The 15,187-nt window shown below is 38.1% G+C and overlaps 1 protein-coding gene across 1 annotated transcript in view; it reads left to right on the forward strand.

Annotated features, from left to right (window-relative positions):
- The window catches only part of LOC129485833 (uncharacterized protein C9orf85-like), an 80,233-nt gene that overhangs the window by 16,567 nt on the left and 48,479 nt on the right, over positions 1-15,187 (forward strand). The window contains exon 2 of the mRNA XM_055284841.1: positions 13,340-13,456. Within this exon, the coding sequence (XP_055140816.1) occupies positions 13,340-13,456 (117 nt within the window). The remainder of the gene's footprint in view (positions 1-13,339; positions 13,457-15,187) is intronic.

Here is a 15,187-nt window from a genome sequence, read left to right on the forward strand (position 1 = left end):
TAGCCAACTCTCTGAATCTTTTGCTGTGCCTAGGTAATTTCTGCCCTATGTATCTTGGTAAGAGGTCAGAGCGCACTTCCCAATATAAAATTGTAAATTGCAAAATATTTGCTTTCTCAGCCTCCTTGCTATTTAGGTTTGTGTAAGTACACTCTGTTTGCACAATGACAAAATCACCTAATGATGCATTTATCAGAATGTATACCTGCTGTTAAGTCATGCATAACTGTATTATGTATGCAGCTGGATGTATATATTTATACATAGACATGTGCATAAATACGGATATATATGTGCATAAATATAGACATAAGCATGTATATGGATATTCATATAGGTATAGGTATGGCTATGGCTGTAAGTATAGATAAAGGTATAAACATAGAGATAAAGATTATGCAACTAGGTGACAAATGAGATTTCTATGTTGTCCTGAAATAGCTAAAATCCGAAGCTGAAGATACAAGTTGCTAAGTGTCCCCATGTCCTAAGAGTATAGTGCACAAGTAGTTAAAGCTACCAATATTTTCCAAAATTCTTATTGAGGAGTGCCAGTTCAGAGAACTGGCCCAATCACCAACATCACCCAGGTACTGTTAGAGGAGGTCTTAAGATTGGATGATGTGCCCTTTTGGAGAATGCAGTGTTTATGAAGTGTGGCTGTTTCTTTCCCATCACAGCAGTTAACAGTTTAAACAACATTTATTTTTTCAACCTCATAATCAGGATAGCCTACTACTCAATAGAAGATATTGCCCTGTACCCTGCCTCTCTCACTCAGCCCATTTCATCTTTTAATACCACATCCTGAATTAGGTAGTATGCTTTGGGAGTATAAATAATAGAAACTATGGCTTAAACTTGCTGAAACATTAGTAAGAAAATTTTTGGTTTAATTCTCTGAAAAATCCAGAAATAGGACAGATTTCAGGTTTGGATGATTGCAAGACTTTCTGTTCTCCTTTCTGTGGTGTTAGGTTAATTAGCCTCATGGATGTAGAGTGGCTGCTAGTAGTAATCAAGCATATGTGTTTCTCTGGTTAGTCCAGTGAGAAAGAACTTTTGTCTAAATATGCCAACCAAGAGTCCTGAGATTCATATTGACTAAACTGTTTAAGTCACATGCCCAACAATATATCAGTGACTTTGGTCAGGGGAAGAGATCATATTTGCTGTCTTAGGTCAACCAAGGTCTACCCCTGAGGTTGGAGAATCTGAGTCAGCTTTACATAAAATATGTAGGTTACATGGGCACGAATATGGATATCTAAATTAAAACCTGAAAGCCGTTAGGAAGGGAGAATAGAACATGAATGTTGCAAAACAATAATGTTTCCGCCAAGGAAAGTTAATGACCTAATGATAGGCAATCAATAGTGAGGATCTATGTAAACCCTAGATAAGAGGCAGAAAAATTCGGTATCCCAAATAATAGGTAACAGATGTGCAGCTTTTAGAGCAAGGTTGGGATAGCTTTGAAGAATTCTTTCTCAATAAAGATCTTCTTACCCTTTCACTGTATTCATTTGTGGAAAGTCAGGTTAGGTGGTATCTAAAACAGGTGGAGGAAGGCTATTCCTTATAGTGATCCATTGATAGAAGCACTGACTTTATTGTAGCTGCTTAGTGATGAGGAGCATCTGCCCACTGACAACAGTTCAGCTGGAGAAATGGTAATGTTGGCCCCTGCCTCCAGTTTTCTCTTCCCTAGAAGAGAAGAGACACACTCTGTGGAACAGAAAAGGAAGGAGCACACCACCTAGGCTTATTTCCAAAAGCTGGTTGAATATTTCTATCTGAATGTTCCATCAGTACTTTAAAGTAATCATTTCTTTAGTGCCCCCTCCTCTCTACCTACCTATTCCTTGTCTTCTCTACTTTGGTGATGATATCACTGCCTACCAGGCCACCCAAGGCCAAAAACTTGGGAATTGTCCTAGATTTCCCTACCTGTATTACTTCCCCTTGTCAGAAGCATCCCTGTTGATTGGTTTCTAAATATCAGCTAAAACTATTTTCTCTTCTAGCATCACCACAAATACATACCTTAGGTATTTACATAAATTGCCTTGGACTCATACAGTTAGCTCCAGATTAGTCTCCTAGATACTGGACACCGTTTCTTGACTTTGCTACTAAAGTGAGCATTCTGGAACACAAACCTACATGCATTATAATTCATCTCTCAAAATTCTTTATTATTTCAGTCACTTAAGTTGGAGCCTCTACCAATGGAGATAAAATGAAAAACCCTTTATTCTGACAGCTGGCACACAAGGACCTTTATAATGTGGCTCCTGCATACCAACTCTAGCCACATCATTTCTTATTTTCTTTTTCTCTCCTCTTAATCCAGGTCCTGGATCAATCACTTTTCATAAATGTGAAATGTCTCCTTTCGTTGGTCTGTGCTGTTTCTTTCCTCTTCTCTGAAGATCTCCATTTATAAAGCTCACATATTAAATCCGCTGTGTGTGTGTGTTTTACAAATTTTCCAAGCTTACTTGACGTTTCTTCTTCTATGTTCTTGTTAGTGTTTTGTAGAGAGTTTGGTCTTTGTCACACTGCATTGAAATTGTTTCCATGTGTTTCCCCATTCAGCCAGCCAACATTTCTTGGACACCTTTTATGTGTGAAGAATAATTCTAGGTGCTGGCCACATAAAAGTAAATACTTCATACATATTGACTTCAATCAGCACTTAGGTAGAGACAGGCATTTAAATCAGTAAAGATAATAAAAGTGTTCTAGATGCTCAGATGTGTCTCTCAACAGAGTATCTGATCATAAATACGCATAAAGAAGAGAGGGGCAATTTTGCTTGGAGTTGGAAATTGTGTGTCAGATCAGAGCTAGTTAACTTTACATGTGCTATCTCATTTATTCTTTTCACCAACAAAAGATATTTAATGGAGACTGGGGAAAAGATGGCCAATGAGATGCAGCCAGCAGGTGTCACTCCCACCAAGAGAGACCAAATTATTGAGTAAACCAACATAATTTGGGCAGATCTTCAGAGAGAAAATGCCAAGAGTGGATGGAGAGATGATGCTGAAGCTGTAGCTGAAGAAAGAGGAAGCTGGGAACCCTGCATGGGGCACCTGAATGCGAGGGCTAATTCCCAGCCTTGAATGGCTCCTGGGAAAGTGGCGAGTGAGGGCACTGACGGGTGGCTCACTCTCACTGCAGACATCTGGGATCCTAGCTACAGGGGAACCCATATCCCCATGGACATGTGAGCTGGCAGGTGGATTGCCCCTGGGAGAAGGCAGAGACAGGATTTTGGACAGCAGAGATCCCAGGAACTTTTGAGTGCTGGGAAGCTCTGATGGAGCATGGTCATAGGTACCCGTCCTCCAAAGCCCCCAGTCCTCTTCTTGAAGGCTCTGGCTCTAGCTGACCACCAAGCCAGGAGAAACTGGGGCTGGCTGCCTCATGGGACTGGGACATGTCTATTCCATAAGCCTTCCTGCCCACCAGCCTCTCCCAAGGCCCATGCCTAGCCACCTCACAGGAGTGGGTACCAAACACAGCCTCTGCAGCCCAATCTGAATCCATTGCCCCACCTGAGTATTTTTCTGGTGACCTGAAAGCACATCAGATTCCCTAATGCATTTGGAACCCAAACCCAAGCCACAGAACATCCTGGTACCCCCCAGAGCTGTGGCATGCAGCTTGGGAGTACCAAGCTGAGATCTGTGACCAGCAATTAAGTCGGGGTGGAGCCCTCACTCTCAGAGCACTGAGATGGGCAAGACTTGTGGGTTTCTGGGCCAGGGCAGGAATGGGGCATGCCTCCCTCCACAGGGCTGGCCCAGTAAGGATGTGGCCTTTCAATTGCAGCCCCTGCACAAGGGAGCCCCATGGCCCACAACACCTAACAACAACAACAACAACAACAAAATGCAAGTGTGGCACAAGTGATTGGAGGGGACTTCCCCAAGGCCAAGAAGCAGACCTCATGAGGGGGCCATCTCTCTCCCATCCATACACTGGAGAGTATGCCTTTGAATGAAAGGAAGTCCAGAAAGGCTATGCAACTGGGTATTAGCCTAGCTACCAACCATTACTTATAAGCACTGTTTACTGGATCAGAGCTCAAACTATACCACCAAAAATTATTGGGCTAATGCATACACTGTTGAAACCAAGTACAGGAACTCACTTACATATAAAAATTCCTTACAGAGCCCTGTCCTGAAAGTATCCAAAAAAGAAGCCAACGGACTATACTCAACGTACACCACAATTAAAGGAGCATCAGCTCTCCCAGATGAGAAAGAATCAGCACAAGAACTTTGACAATTCAGAAAGCCAGAGTGTCACCTTACCTCCAAAAAGTCCACTTGCTCTCTAGCAATGGTTCTTAATGAGATTGAAATGTCTAAAATGACAAACATAGAATTCAGAATCTGGGTGGAAAGGAAGCGCATTGAGATCAGAAGGAAGTTGAAACCCAATCCAAGAAATCCAAAGCATCCAGTAAAATAATCCAAGAGCTGAAATACAAAATAGCTATTTTAAGATAAAACCAAACTGAACTTCTAGAGCTGAAAAATTCACTACAAGAATTTTATAATACAATTGGAAGTATTAACAGCATAATAAATCAATCTGGGGAAAGAATCTGAGTTTAAAGCCTGGTTATTCGGATCAACTCAAACCAAAAAAAAAAAAAAAAAAAATGTTTAAAAATGAACAATGAACAAAACCTCCAAGAAGTATGGGATTATGTAAAGAGACAAAATCTATGACTCATTGGCATTCCTGAGAGAAAAGGAGAGAGAATAAGCAACTTGGAAAATATATCTGAGGGTAGAGTTGATGAAAATTTATCTAATCTTGCTAGAGAGATTGACATGCAATTCCAAGAAACAGAGAACTCTAACTATACACTATACAAGCATCCCCAAGGCACATAGTCATCAGACTCACCAAGGACAATACAAAAGGAAAAATCTTATAGGCAGCTTGAGATAAGGGTCAATTCATGTACAGATGGAAAGCCATCAGGCTGGCAGAAGACCTCTCACCAGAAACTGTACAAGCCAGAAGAGATGGGGCCTATTTTCAGTGTCCTTAAAAGAAATTCTAACCAAGAATTTTTATATCCTACTAAACTAAGATTCATAAGTGAAGGAGAAATAAAATCTTTCTCAGACAAGCAAATGCTCAGGGGATAATTTCAACTAGACCAGCCTTACAATAAGTCCTCAATGGTATACTAAACATGATATCAAAAGAATTACAGTTGCTACCGTGAAAAGACACTTAAGCACATAGCCTACAGGCACTCTAAAGCAATTATCCAATCAAGTCTGCATAACAACGAGCTAACAACACAATGACAGGATCAAAAGCTCACATATCAATACTAACCTTGAATGTAAATGGGCTAATTGCCTCACGTAAAAGGCATAGGGTAACAAGTTGGATAAAGGCATAGGGTAACAAGCTGGATCAAGAGATCCACTTCACATGTAATAACACCCACAGGCTCAAAGTAAAGTAATGGAGAAGGATCTACCATGCAAATGGAAATAAAAGAGCAAAGAGCAGGAGTCACTATTTTTTCTTTTTTTTTTTGAGATCAAATCTCACTCCATCACCAGGCTGGAGTACAGTGGCACAATCTCGGCTCACTGCAACCTCTGCATCCCAGGTTCAAGTGATTCTTCTGCCTCAGCCTCCCTAGTAGCTGGGACTACAGGCGCTCACCACCATGCCTGGCTAATTCTTTTTATTTTTAGTAGAGACGGGGTTTCACTATGTTGTCCAGGATGGTCTTGATCTCTTGACCTCATGATCTACCCACCTCGGCATCCCAAATTGCTGGGATTGCAGGTGTGAGCCACTGCATCTGGCCTGGAGTCACTATTCTTATGTCAGATAAAACAGATTGTAAACCAATAAAAATTAAGGACAAAGAAGTGTATTACATAATGACAAAGGGTACATTCCAACAAGAAGACTTAATTATCCTAAATTTATACACATCTAACATTGGAGCACCCAGGTTCATAAAACAAGTTCTTCTTGGCCTACAAAAAGACTTAGATAACCACACACTAATAGTAGGGGAACTTCAACACCCCACTGGATAGATCCATCAAGGTAGAAAACTAACAAACTCTGGATTTAAACTTGACACTTGACCAATGGGACTTAATAGACATCTACAGAACGTTGTATCCAACAACCACAGAATATACATTCTTCTCACCTGCACACAGAACATATTCTAAGATTTACCACATTCTTTGTCATGAAGGTCTCTAAACTCAAAAAATTGGCCAGGCACAGTGGCTCACACCGGTAATCCCAGCACTTTGGGAAGCTGAGGTAGGTGGATCAACTTGAGGTCAAAAGTTTAAGACCAGCTTGGCCAACATGGTGAAACCCTATCTCTAGTAAAGATACAATTTTTTTTTTTTTTTTTTGCACCTGTAATCTCAGCTACTGGGGAGGCTGAGGCGTGAGAATCACTTGAACTTGGGAGGTGGAGATTGCAGCGAGCCAAGATTGTGCCACTGCGCTCCAGTCTGGGCAGCAGAGCGAGACTCTGTCTAAATAAATAAATTAATTTAAAAAATTGAAATCATACCAAGCACACTCTGAGATCACAGTAAAATAATACAAACCAATATCAAGAAAATCTCTCAGCCAGGTGCAGTGGCTCATGCCTATAATCCCAGCACTTTGGGAGGCTGAGGCGGGCAGATCACGAGGTCGGGAGATTGAGACCATCCTGGCTAACATGGTGAAACCCTGTCTCTACTAAAAATACAAAAAATTAGCTGAGCGTGGTGGCGGGTGCCTGTAGTCCCAGCTACTCGGGAGGCTGAGGCAGGAGAATGGCATGAACCCAGGAGGCAGAGCTTGCAGTGAGCTGAGATGGCGCCACTGCACTCTAGCCTGGGCGACAGAGTGAGACTCCATCTCAAAAAAAAAAAAAAAAAAAGAAAGAAAGAAAAAAGAAAATCTCTCAAAACTACACAAATACATGGAAATTAAATAACTTGCTAATTAATAACTCCTGGGTTAACCTCAAAATTAAGACAAAAATCAAAAAGTTTTTGAAATTAATGAACATAGGAAAGCAGCTTATCAAAATCTCTGTGATGAGCTAAAGCAGTGTTAAGAGAAAAGCTTATGATGCTAAACACTTCATCAAGAAGTTATAAAGATCTCAAATTAACAATCTAACTTTGCATCTAAAGGAACCAGAGAAAAAGGAACAAACCAACTCCAAAGCTAGCAGAGGAAAGGAAATAACTGAAATTAGAGAACTGAATGGAATTGAGACGCAAAAAACTGCATGAAAGATCAATGAAACCAAGAGTTGATTTCTTGAAAAAACAAGATTGATAGAACAATAGCTAGATTAACAAAGAAAAGAAAGAGAAAATCCAAATAAGTACAATCAGAAATGATAAAGACAGCATTACAACCAATCCTGCAGAAATACAAGATTCTCAGAGCATACTATGAATAACTTTATGCATACAAGTAAGAAAACCTAGATGGAAATATGTGATCTACCAAGATGGAATCAGGAAGTGATTGAAGCCCTGAATAGACCAATATTCAGCTCTGAAATTAAATCAGTAATAAAATACCAACTAACCAAAACCACCCCTGGACCAGATGAATTCATAGCTGAATTCTACCAAATGTACAAAGAAGAGCTGGTATCAATACTACTAAAACTATTCCAAAAAAAAAATCAAGCAAAAAGGGCTCTTCCTTATTTTATGAAACCAGCACCAGCCTAATCCTAAAATCTGGTAGAGACACACAGTAAAACAAAACTTCATGCCAATATCCCTGATGAACATACATGCAAAAAGTCCTCAACATGATATTAGCAAACCAAATCCAACAGCACATGATAAAGTTAATACACCATGATCAAGTAGGATTTATTCCTGAGAGGCAAGTCTGATTCAAAATACACAAATCAGTAAGTGTGATTCACCACATAATCAGAATTAAAAGAACAATGTGATCATCTCAATGGATGCAAAAGATGCTTTTGATAAAATTAAATGTAATTTTATAATAGAACCCTCAACAGACTAGGCATCAAAGGAATATACCTCAAAATAATAAGAGCCATTTATGAAATCCCCACAGCCCACATTATATTGAATGAGCCAAAGCTGTATTTCCCTTGAAAACTGGAACATGTCAAGGATGCCCACTCTCACGACTCTTATTCAACATAATATTGAAAATCCTAGCTACTGCAATCAGGCAAGAGAAAGAAGGCAACCAAATAGTAAAAGAAGAAATTAAACTATCTGTCTTCACTGATGATATGATTCTATACCTAGAAAATCCTAAAGACTCTGCCAAAAGGCTACGAGAACTGATTAACAATTTTAGTAAGGTTTCAGGATACAAAAGCAATGTACAAAAATCAGTAGCATTTCTATTCACAAGTAATGTCTAGGCTGAGAGTCCAATCAAGAACGTGATCTCATTACAAAGAAAATGAAATACCTAAGAATGCAGCTAACCAAGGAGGTGAAAGGTCTCTACAAGGAGAACTACAAAACACTGCTGAAAGAAATCAGAGATGATAGAAATGAAAAAACATTCTATGCTCATAGATTTGAAAAATCAATATTATTAAAATGGTCATTCTGCCCAAAGCAATCTACAGATTTAGTGTTTTTCTTATTAAACTACCAATGTCATTCTTCACAGTATTAGAAAAAAAAAATTCCAAACTTCATGTAGAACCAAGAAAGAGCCCAAATGGCCAAAGCAATCCTAAGCAAAAAGAACAAAGCTGGAGGCATCACACTACCCTACTTCAAACTATGCTAGGCTACAGTAACCAAAATAGCATTGTACTGGTACAGACACTTAGACCAATGGAACACAATAGAGAACCCAGAAATAAAGCTGCACAGCTGCAGCCATCTGATCTTTGACAAAGCTGACAAAAGCAAGCAATGGGAAAAGGACTCCTTATTTAATCAGTGGTGCTGAGATAACTGGTGAGCCACATGCAGAAGAATGTAACGAGTCCTATCTTTACCCATATACAAAAATTAACTCAAGATGGAGTAAAGATTTGAATGTAAGACCTCAAACTATAAAAATCCCAGAAGAAAATCTGGGAAATGCCCCTGTTGACATTGGCATTGGCAAAGAATTTTTTATGAAGTCCCCAAAAGCAATTGCAACCAAAATCAAGAATTGACAAGTGGGACCTAATTAAACCAAAAAGCTTCTGCACAGCAAAAGAAACTATGAACAGAGTAAACAGATAACCTACAGAGTAAGAGAAAAATATTTGCAAACTATGCATCCAACAACGATCTAATATCCAGAACCTATAAGGAACTTAAATAAATCAACGAGCAAAAAACAACCCCATTAAAAATAGGCAAAGACATGAATAGATACTTCTGAAAAAGAAGACATACAAGTGACCAAGAAGCATATGAAAAAATGTTCATCATCAATCATCATTAGAAAAGTGCAGATCAAAACCACAATGAGATACCATTTCACACCAGTCAGAATGGTTATAATTAAAAAGTCAAAAAACCACTGTTGGCGAGGTGTCAGAAAAAAATAGTGCATTTATACATTGTTGGTGAGAACATAAATTAGTTCATTCCCTATGGAAAGCAGTTTGGAGATTTCTCAGAGAATTTAAAACAGAACCCCCATTTGACCCATTAATTCCATTCTTGGATATATACTAAAGGAAAATAGGTATATATAAATAAATTATACCAAAAAAACACATTCACTGGTATATTCACTGCCACACTATTTATAATAGCAAAGACATGGAGTCAACCTAGGTGCCCATCAATAGTGGATTGGATAAAGAAAATGTAGTATATATACACCTTGGAATATTACATGGCCATAAAAAGAACAAAATCATGTCCTTTGCAGCAACATGGATGAAACTGGACTCTATAATCCTAAGTGAATTAATGGAGGAACAGAAACTGCCTACCACATGTTCTCACACATAAGTGGGAGCTAGTCCCTTGTTTCCTCATGGCAGCGTCTGGGTTCCAAAGGTGGGCATCCTAAGAGAGGGAAGAGCATATTGAAATTGTATTACTTTTTCTCATTGGCGTTGGAAGTCCCTGCATTCTATTCATTAGGAATGCTTCACTAAGGCCAGCTCAAATCTGAGTAAAAGGGAATTAGACTTTTGATGGATGGAGTGTCAAGGAATTTGCCTATGTGATTTAAATCCACTACAGCACCTAGTAATAATAGCTACCGCTTAAGAAACACTTAAATATAGTGAGCATTATTCTATAGCCTTTACTTCTACTCAGTTATTTAATCCTCATGACAATCATATTATTATAACTATTTAACATATAAGGAAATCTGGATGCAATAAGTATTTTACTAAGACCACACTGATAATAAGAAGTGTAATCACTGTTGAAGGCATGACAGTTTGGCTCCAGGGTCTATGTTCTTAACCACTATGCTGAGCTATCTATCTATTGTACTGTCTGGAATATAGGCTAGACCAATATACATTTGTTTAATGGATAAATGCTTTGTATTTGGGGCTTCCGTCTAATGCTAGTAAAGCCATTCCTTAAGTGAATGATTTCATATGTCATCCTTCATTGGATATTGAATGGGAGATATGCTCCTATGCAAGTGAAGAAAGAGCAATCATGGATTGCCAAGTAAGTGATGAACGTACCTGTTCAGAGTGCCTTTCATTTAGGAGCTGCCTTCCTTAGGAGGCACCACATTCTGCTACAGTAACTCAAGAGCCTGGATATCTTCTAAATAAATACATTATAATGGCAGTCTCTCCCTCTCTCTCTGTGTGTGTGTGAGTGTGTGTGTGTGACACACCAGAAATCACTGAAAGAATCTAACTATTTATCTTAGATTTTTGCTCTATTTCCAAAAACTTGTTTTATATCAATAATATTCACTTTAAAAGAGTGTTTGGGAGATAATACAGTCTTTATGGAAATTTTTAAAAGAGCTGCTTAGATGATACATTAGAGTCTATGAAGAGCCACCTTGTGGCAAAAGTTAGCATTTCACATTTATGTATTTTTAAAGAAAAAATTATAAGCTGCTCTAAAAGAAATCTATTGCATAGCAAAATTAACGTATTGATATTGTATACAAGTCAGATAATATGGTTTCTGAGATATATAGTGTTGATTTTAACAGCAAATATTATTCAAAGTCACTTACTGAGAATTTAAGAAACCTAGAGTAACACATACAGCAGATGTTACATCCACCAATGAATTTATATTTTAAATGATAATAAACTCATCCACTAGTTTATATTTAAAATGTAATTTCATTTGTACTTAAGAGGCCCCAGTTGCCTCATAGTACTCTCAGTTTTAGCACTAACTTGGGCCTTAAAAATGAAAACTTAAAAAGTATATTCAATTAGTTTTTTTGATATTTAATTTTAATAAAGCTTATTTGTATATTTCAATATATTTACATAACTTCAATTGTAATCCTGTATCAATAATCAAGAATATTAAATTTCCATTTTGATTCAGTTGTAACATTGATACCTTTGCAATTTTTCTTCATTTCCTTTCTTATGCTTTGGCAACTAACTAAACTTTTCTTTTTTAAATTAGTTCCCAATTTTTAAGTTTTTCATAAAACTTTCCCATTTAATTGAATGTGGTAGGAAATTTGCAATTTTTAATGAGTATTCATAATGTACACTCAAGAATAAATAGCCACACCACTGTAGAGCTATCTTTCTCTTTTCCTTTCTCCACTGGCGCTTTGAAAACTTGCTGGAAGTGCTAAGGTTAATTCGGCATATTACTATCTGCCCTTCCCTTCTCCTACCCTATCTAGTTTCCTTCATTCCTGGTCTCCAAATTTCATATGATATCAGTGCTTGTCTGGTAATGGTCGGGGGTGGGGTCAGGATAGGTGGTAATGATGTAGGTATTGGCATGGAAATATAGCAGGGAGATTTGGAATTTGTATATCATAGATAGCAAGAAGCATAGCACAAGAAGCAGGAATGAATTAGAATGAAAATGAGAGAAAGAGAAAACAATGGGTCGTGCTGTTACTCCTGACTAACAAAACCTCTCTGTGGTTCCGTGCTTCTTTTCCCATTCCTCAGAACTCTTCTTCCTCTCAAACCGCCTCTCTCATCCAACGTCCAGTCTTATTTTCCTTTCACCAGCTCTCAGTTTATAGATTATTCTTAGAACAATGGTTCTCAAACTGTGGATTTCAGGACCGTTTCATGCTTTTTAAAATTACTGAAAGCATCCCAAAGAGCTTTTGTTTTTGTGAGTTACACAGCAGCTCTTTGTCACCATCACATTGAGATTGTTTGGTCTCAGTATGGCATTCACAAGTTATCATGTCAGGTCAGTCGAGTGATTCTTTTGGTTTTCTTTGGGTTTTTGTTGCTCTAACTGGAGTGGGACCATATGATGCAGTGTGGATAGCTGCATACAAGCATTAAGACTCTTGAGAAAATACAGTGCACCAGGAAAACTACTATGAAAACTATCAGAGAATAATGGCAAAAGACTGAATGAAGTGCACTCCTAATAGGAACTCTCATAAACTAAACAAATTAAAATCAGACGAATTTTTAAAATAAGTCAGAAGATGAATCTACTTGTTTTAACCAAGTAGCTTGTTTGTTAATTTCTTAAAATGGAGCTGCTGTCATATCAGACACATGTATCTAAGTGCAGCAAGAGATCTTAGCCATCACCCCCCACCTTCTGCCAGCCTCCCCACCCACCCCGCCCCAGTTCAGCCAACAGGTAGTCTAAAGCAATGCTGTTACCTAAAACTAACTTAGCAATAGGATTTTTAAAAGTTTGCTGGGCAACTAAAGCCTTTGCAGTTGAGTCAGATATAGTAGCTAATGTTTAAGACAGAATTTTGATCATAACTTTACTTACATTTATGCCAAGCCAGGGAAGGAGTATTCTACCAAAAATGCTCTCTAAATCTCAAAATCTCTCTACATGAGAGATTTATGACTGCTGACAAATTCATCTTTATTTTATAGAACAAATTAAGAGGTGTAGACCAATATTTAGTTTCCAATTGGTTACGGAGTGACAATGGTACTGTTAGAACTTCTAATCCACATTGGCCTCCTATTTTCCACTTATTGAGATATAAAGTTGTCCATGCATGTAGTTGATGATTAAATGCTCCACACATAAAATATCTCCTGGAAGGGCACAATAGGTAGTTCCTTGTGGGATGCCTGTGTGTTAGGGGTCACCAGTAGGGAAGCAATAGTAGTAATATTTATCCAAGGCTTCTTTTTCTTTCTTTCTTTCTTTTTTGACAGTTTCACTCTTGTTGCCCAGGCTGGAGTGCAATGGCGTGATCTCGGCTTACCAAAACCTCCACCTCCTAGGCTCAAGAGATTCTCCTGCCTCAGCTTCCCGGGTAGCTGGAATTACAGGCATGTGCCACCATGCCCTGCTAATTTTGTATTTTTAGTAGAGATGGGGTTTCTCCATGTTGGTCAGGCTGGTCTCGAACTCCCGACCTCATTATTGCATGGTTGGAAGCTACTGACAGTTAAGGAATTGGGGTTATAAATTTGTCTATAAACTTTCAAATTATCTTTCTTTTGGTTTTCTTATTAAGTTTCTGGCATATTTTAACTACAAAACCCTCACTATGGGTTTTGCCTATTGTTAGATCTAAACAGTTAGATTTAAACATGGAACTTGAATATATGACTCTAAAAGCCTCACCTTATAGAAAGCACCAGATGTGAAATTTGAATAAATAGTCACACTGAAAATAATGGTGAAATTTGTTACAGGCTAAACTTAAGGATCTCTAAAATCACGTAAGGATTTAGGTTTAACATGACATATCCAACATTTAGTGCTTTTCTCTGTGGAAGCTGTTAATTATCACAGAAGCCTTAATTATCACATTAGCTTGCCACATATAAGCAGAAAAGAAACACAGGGTAAAGTGGAAAAATAACAAAGGTTTCATGATGACAGAGGAGAGAAATTTTGATCTGTGACCTTGGAAAAGCTGTCCATACCTAGGATGTTGTCTGATTCTGAGGAGAAACCTCTCTGGTAAGTGTTATCTTGAGGTCTCCAACAGGAGTACAGTCCCAAGAGTTTGGAGAGATTCTCTTGAATTGAGAAATGTAGACCTAATACTTAAGGCCCTAAAATTTTGCTGCAGTGTAGCTGGTGAGAAGAACTTGGGATGGTCCCTTCCAGTGGCGTTCAAGAGCAGTCTTTCTCTGGTGTCATTTCCAAAAGATCCAGTCTCCAGGTTCTAGGTCATAAAAGGTTTGTTTGTCCTCAGTTGGTGGATCATGAATGTTTTCTATTACTTGGTGAAAATATACTTTGGCATAACAACAATCATTGTTTCTTGATATATTCGGGTGTTCCAAAATATATGTAATAGTGTTATATCTGGAAAAAAGCCATGGCTTTTCTGTATTTTATTTTCATAGCCAATGTACTGCTTTACAAAAATACTTTAAAATACTGGAGTTTCCACTCCAGGCTGGGCGACAGTGCAAGACTCCATCTCAAAAAAAAAAAAAAAATGCTGGAGTTTCTACCTATTAATATAAATTTTCCCAAGAAAAAGATAAGGGACAATATTAAAACTTCACAATTATACTGTAACCCTTGACTGTGTTTTCAGAAGTTGTTTGGGATGAATAAAATTGTTTAGGTTGTAATGAGTTTTAGAGAAGATGAGGAAAATGGATGAATTGGAAAATAAAGTATGTCTCTTAATTGAAAAGAGACTACGATTGTTTCTTTCCAATCTAAATCAAATTATAATGACAGTGGTTTCAGGCAATTAGAAAGAGGAATTATTCTCTGGAAATAATGACCTCATTATATAACAAAAAATACAAGTAAAAAAAACTTCAGTTGTCTTTCCGCTAAAATAAATGATTTAAAAAGTGAAAATATTCATATTGTTTATCTGCAGAATTCATTTTTTCCTCAAAATAATATACATATAGACATTAGAAGATAGGTGTCTGTTTTTTTTTTTTTGAGTTAGGGTTTCACCCTATTGCCCAGGCTGGCGTGCAGTGGCGTGATCTTGGCTCACACTGCAGCCTTGACTTCTTGGGCTCAAGCAATTCTCCCACCTCAGTCTTCTGATTAGCTGGGACTATAGGCATGTGCCA

Source organism: Symphalangus syndactylus, chromosome 7 (assembly GCF_028878055.3).
Source record: "Symphalangus syndactylus isolate Jambi chromosome 7, NHGRI_mSymSyn1-v2.1_pri, whole genome shotgun sequence".
NCBI lineage: Eukaryota > Metazoa > Chordata > Mammalia > Primates > Hylobatidae > Symphalangus > Symphalangus syndactylus.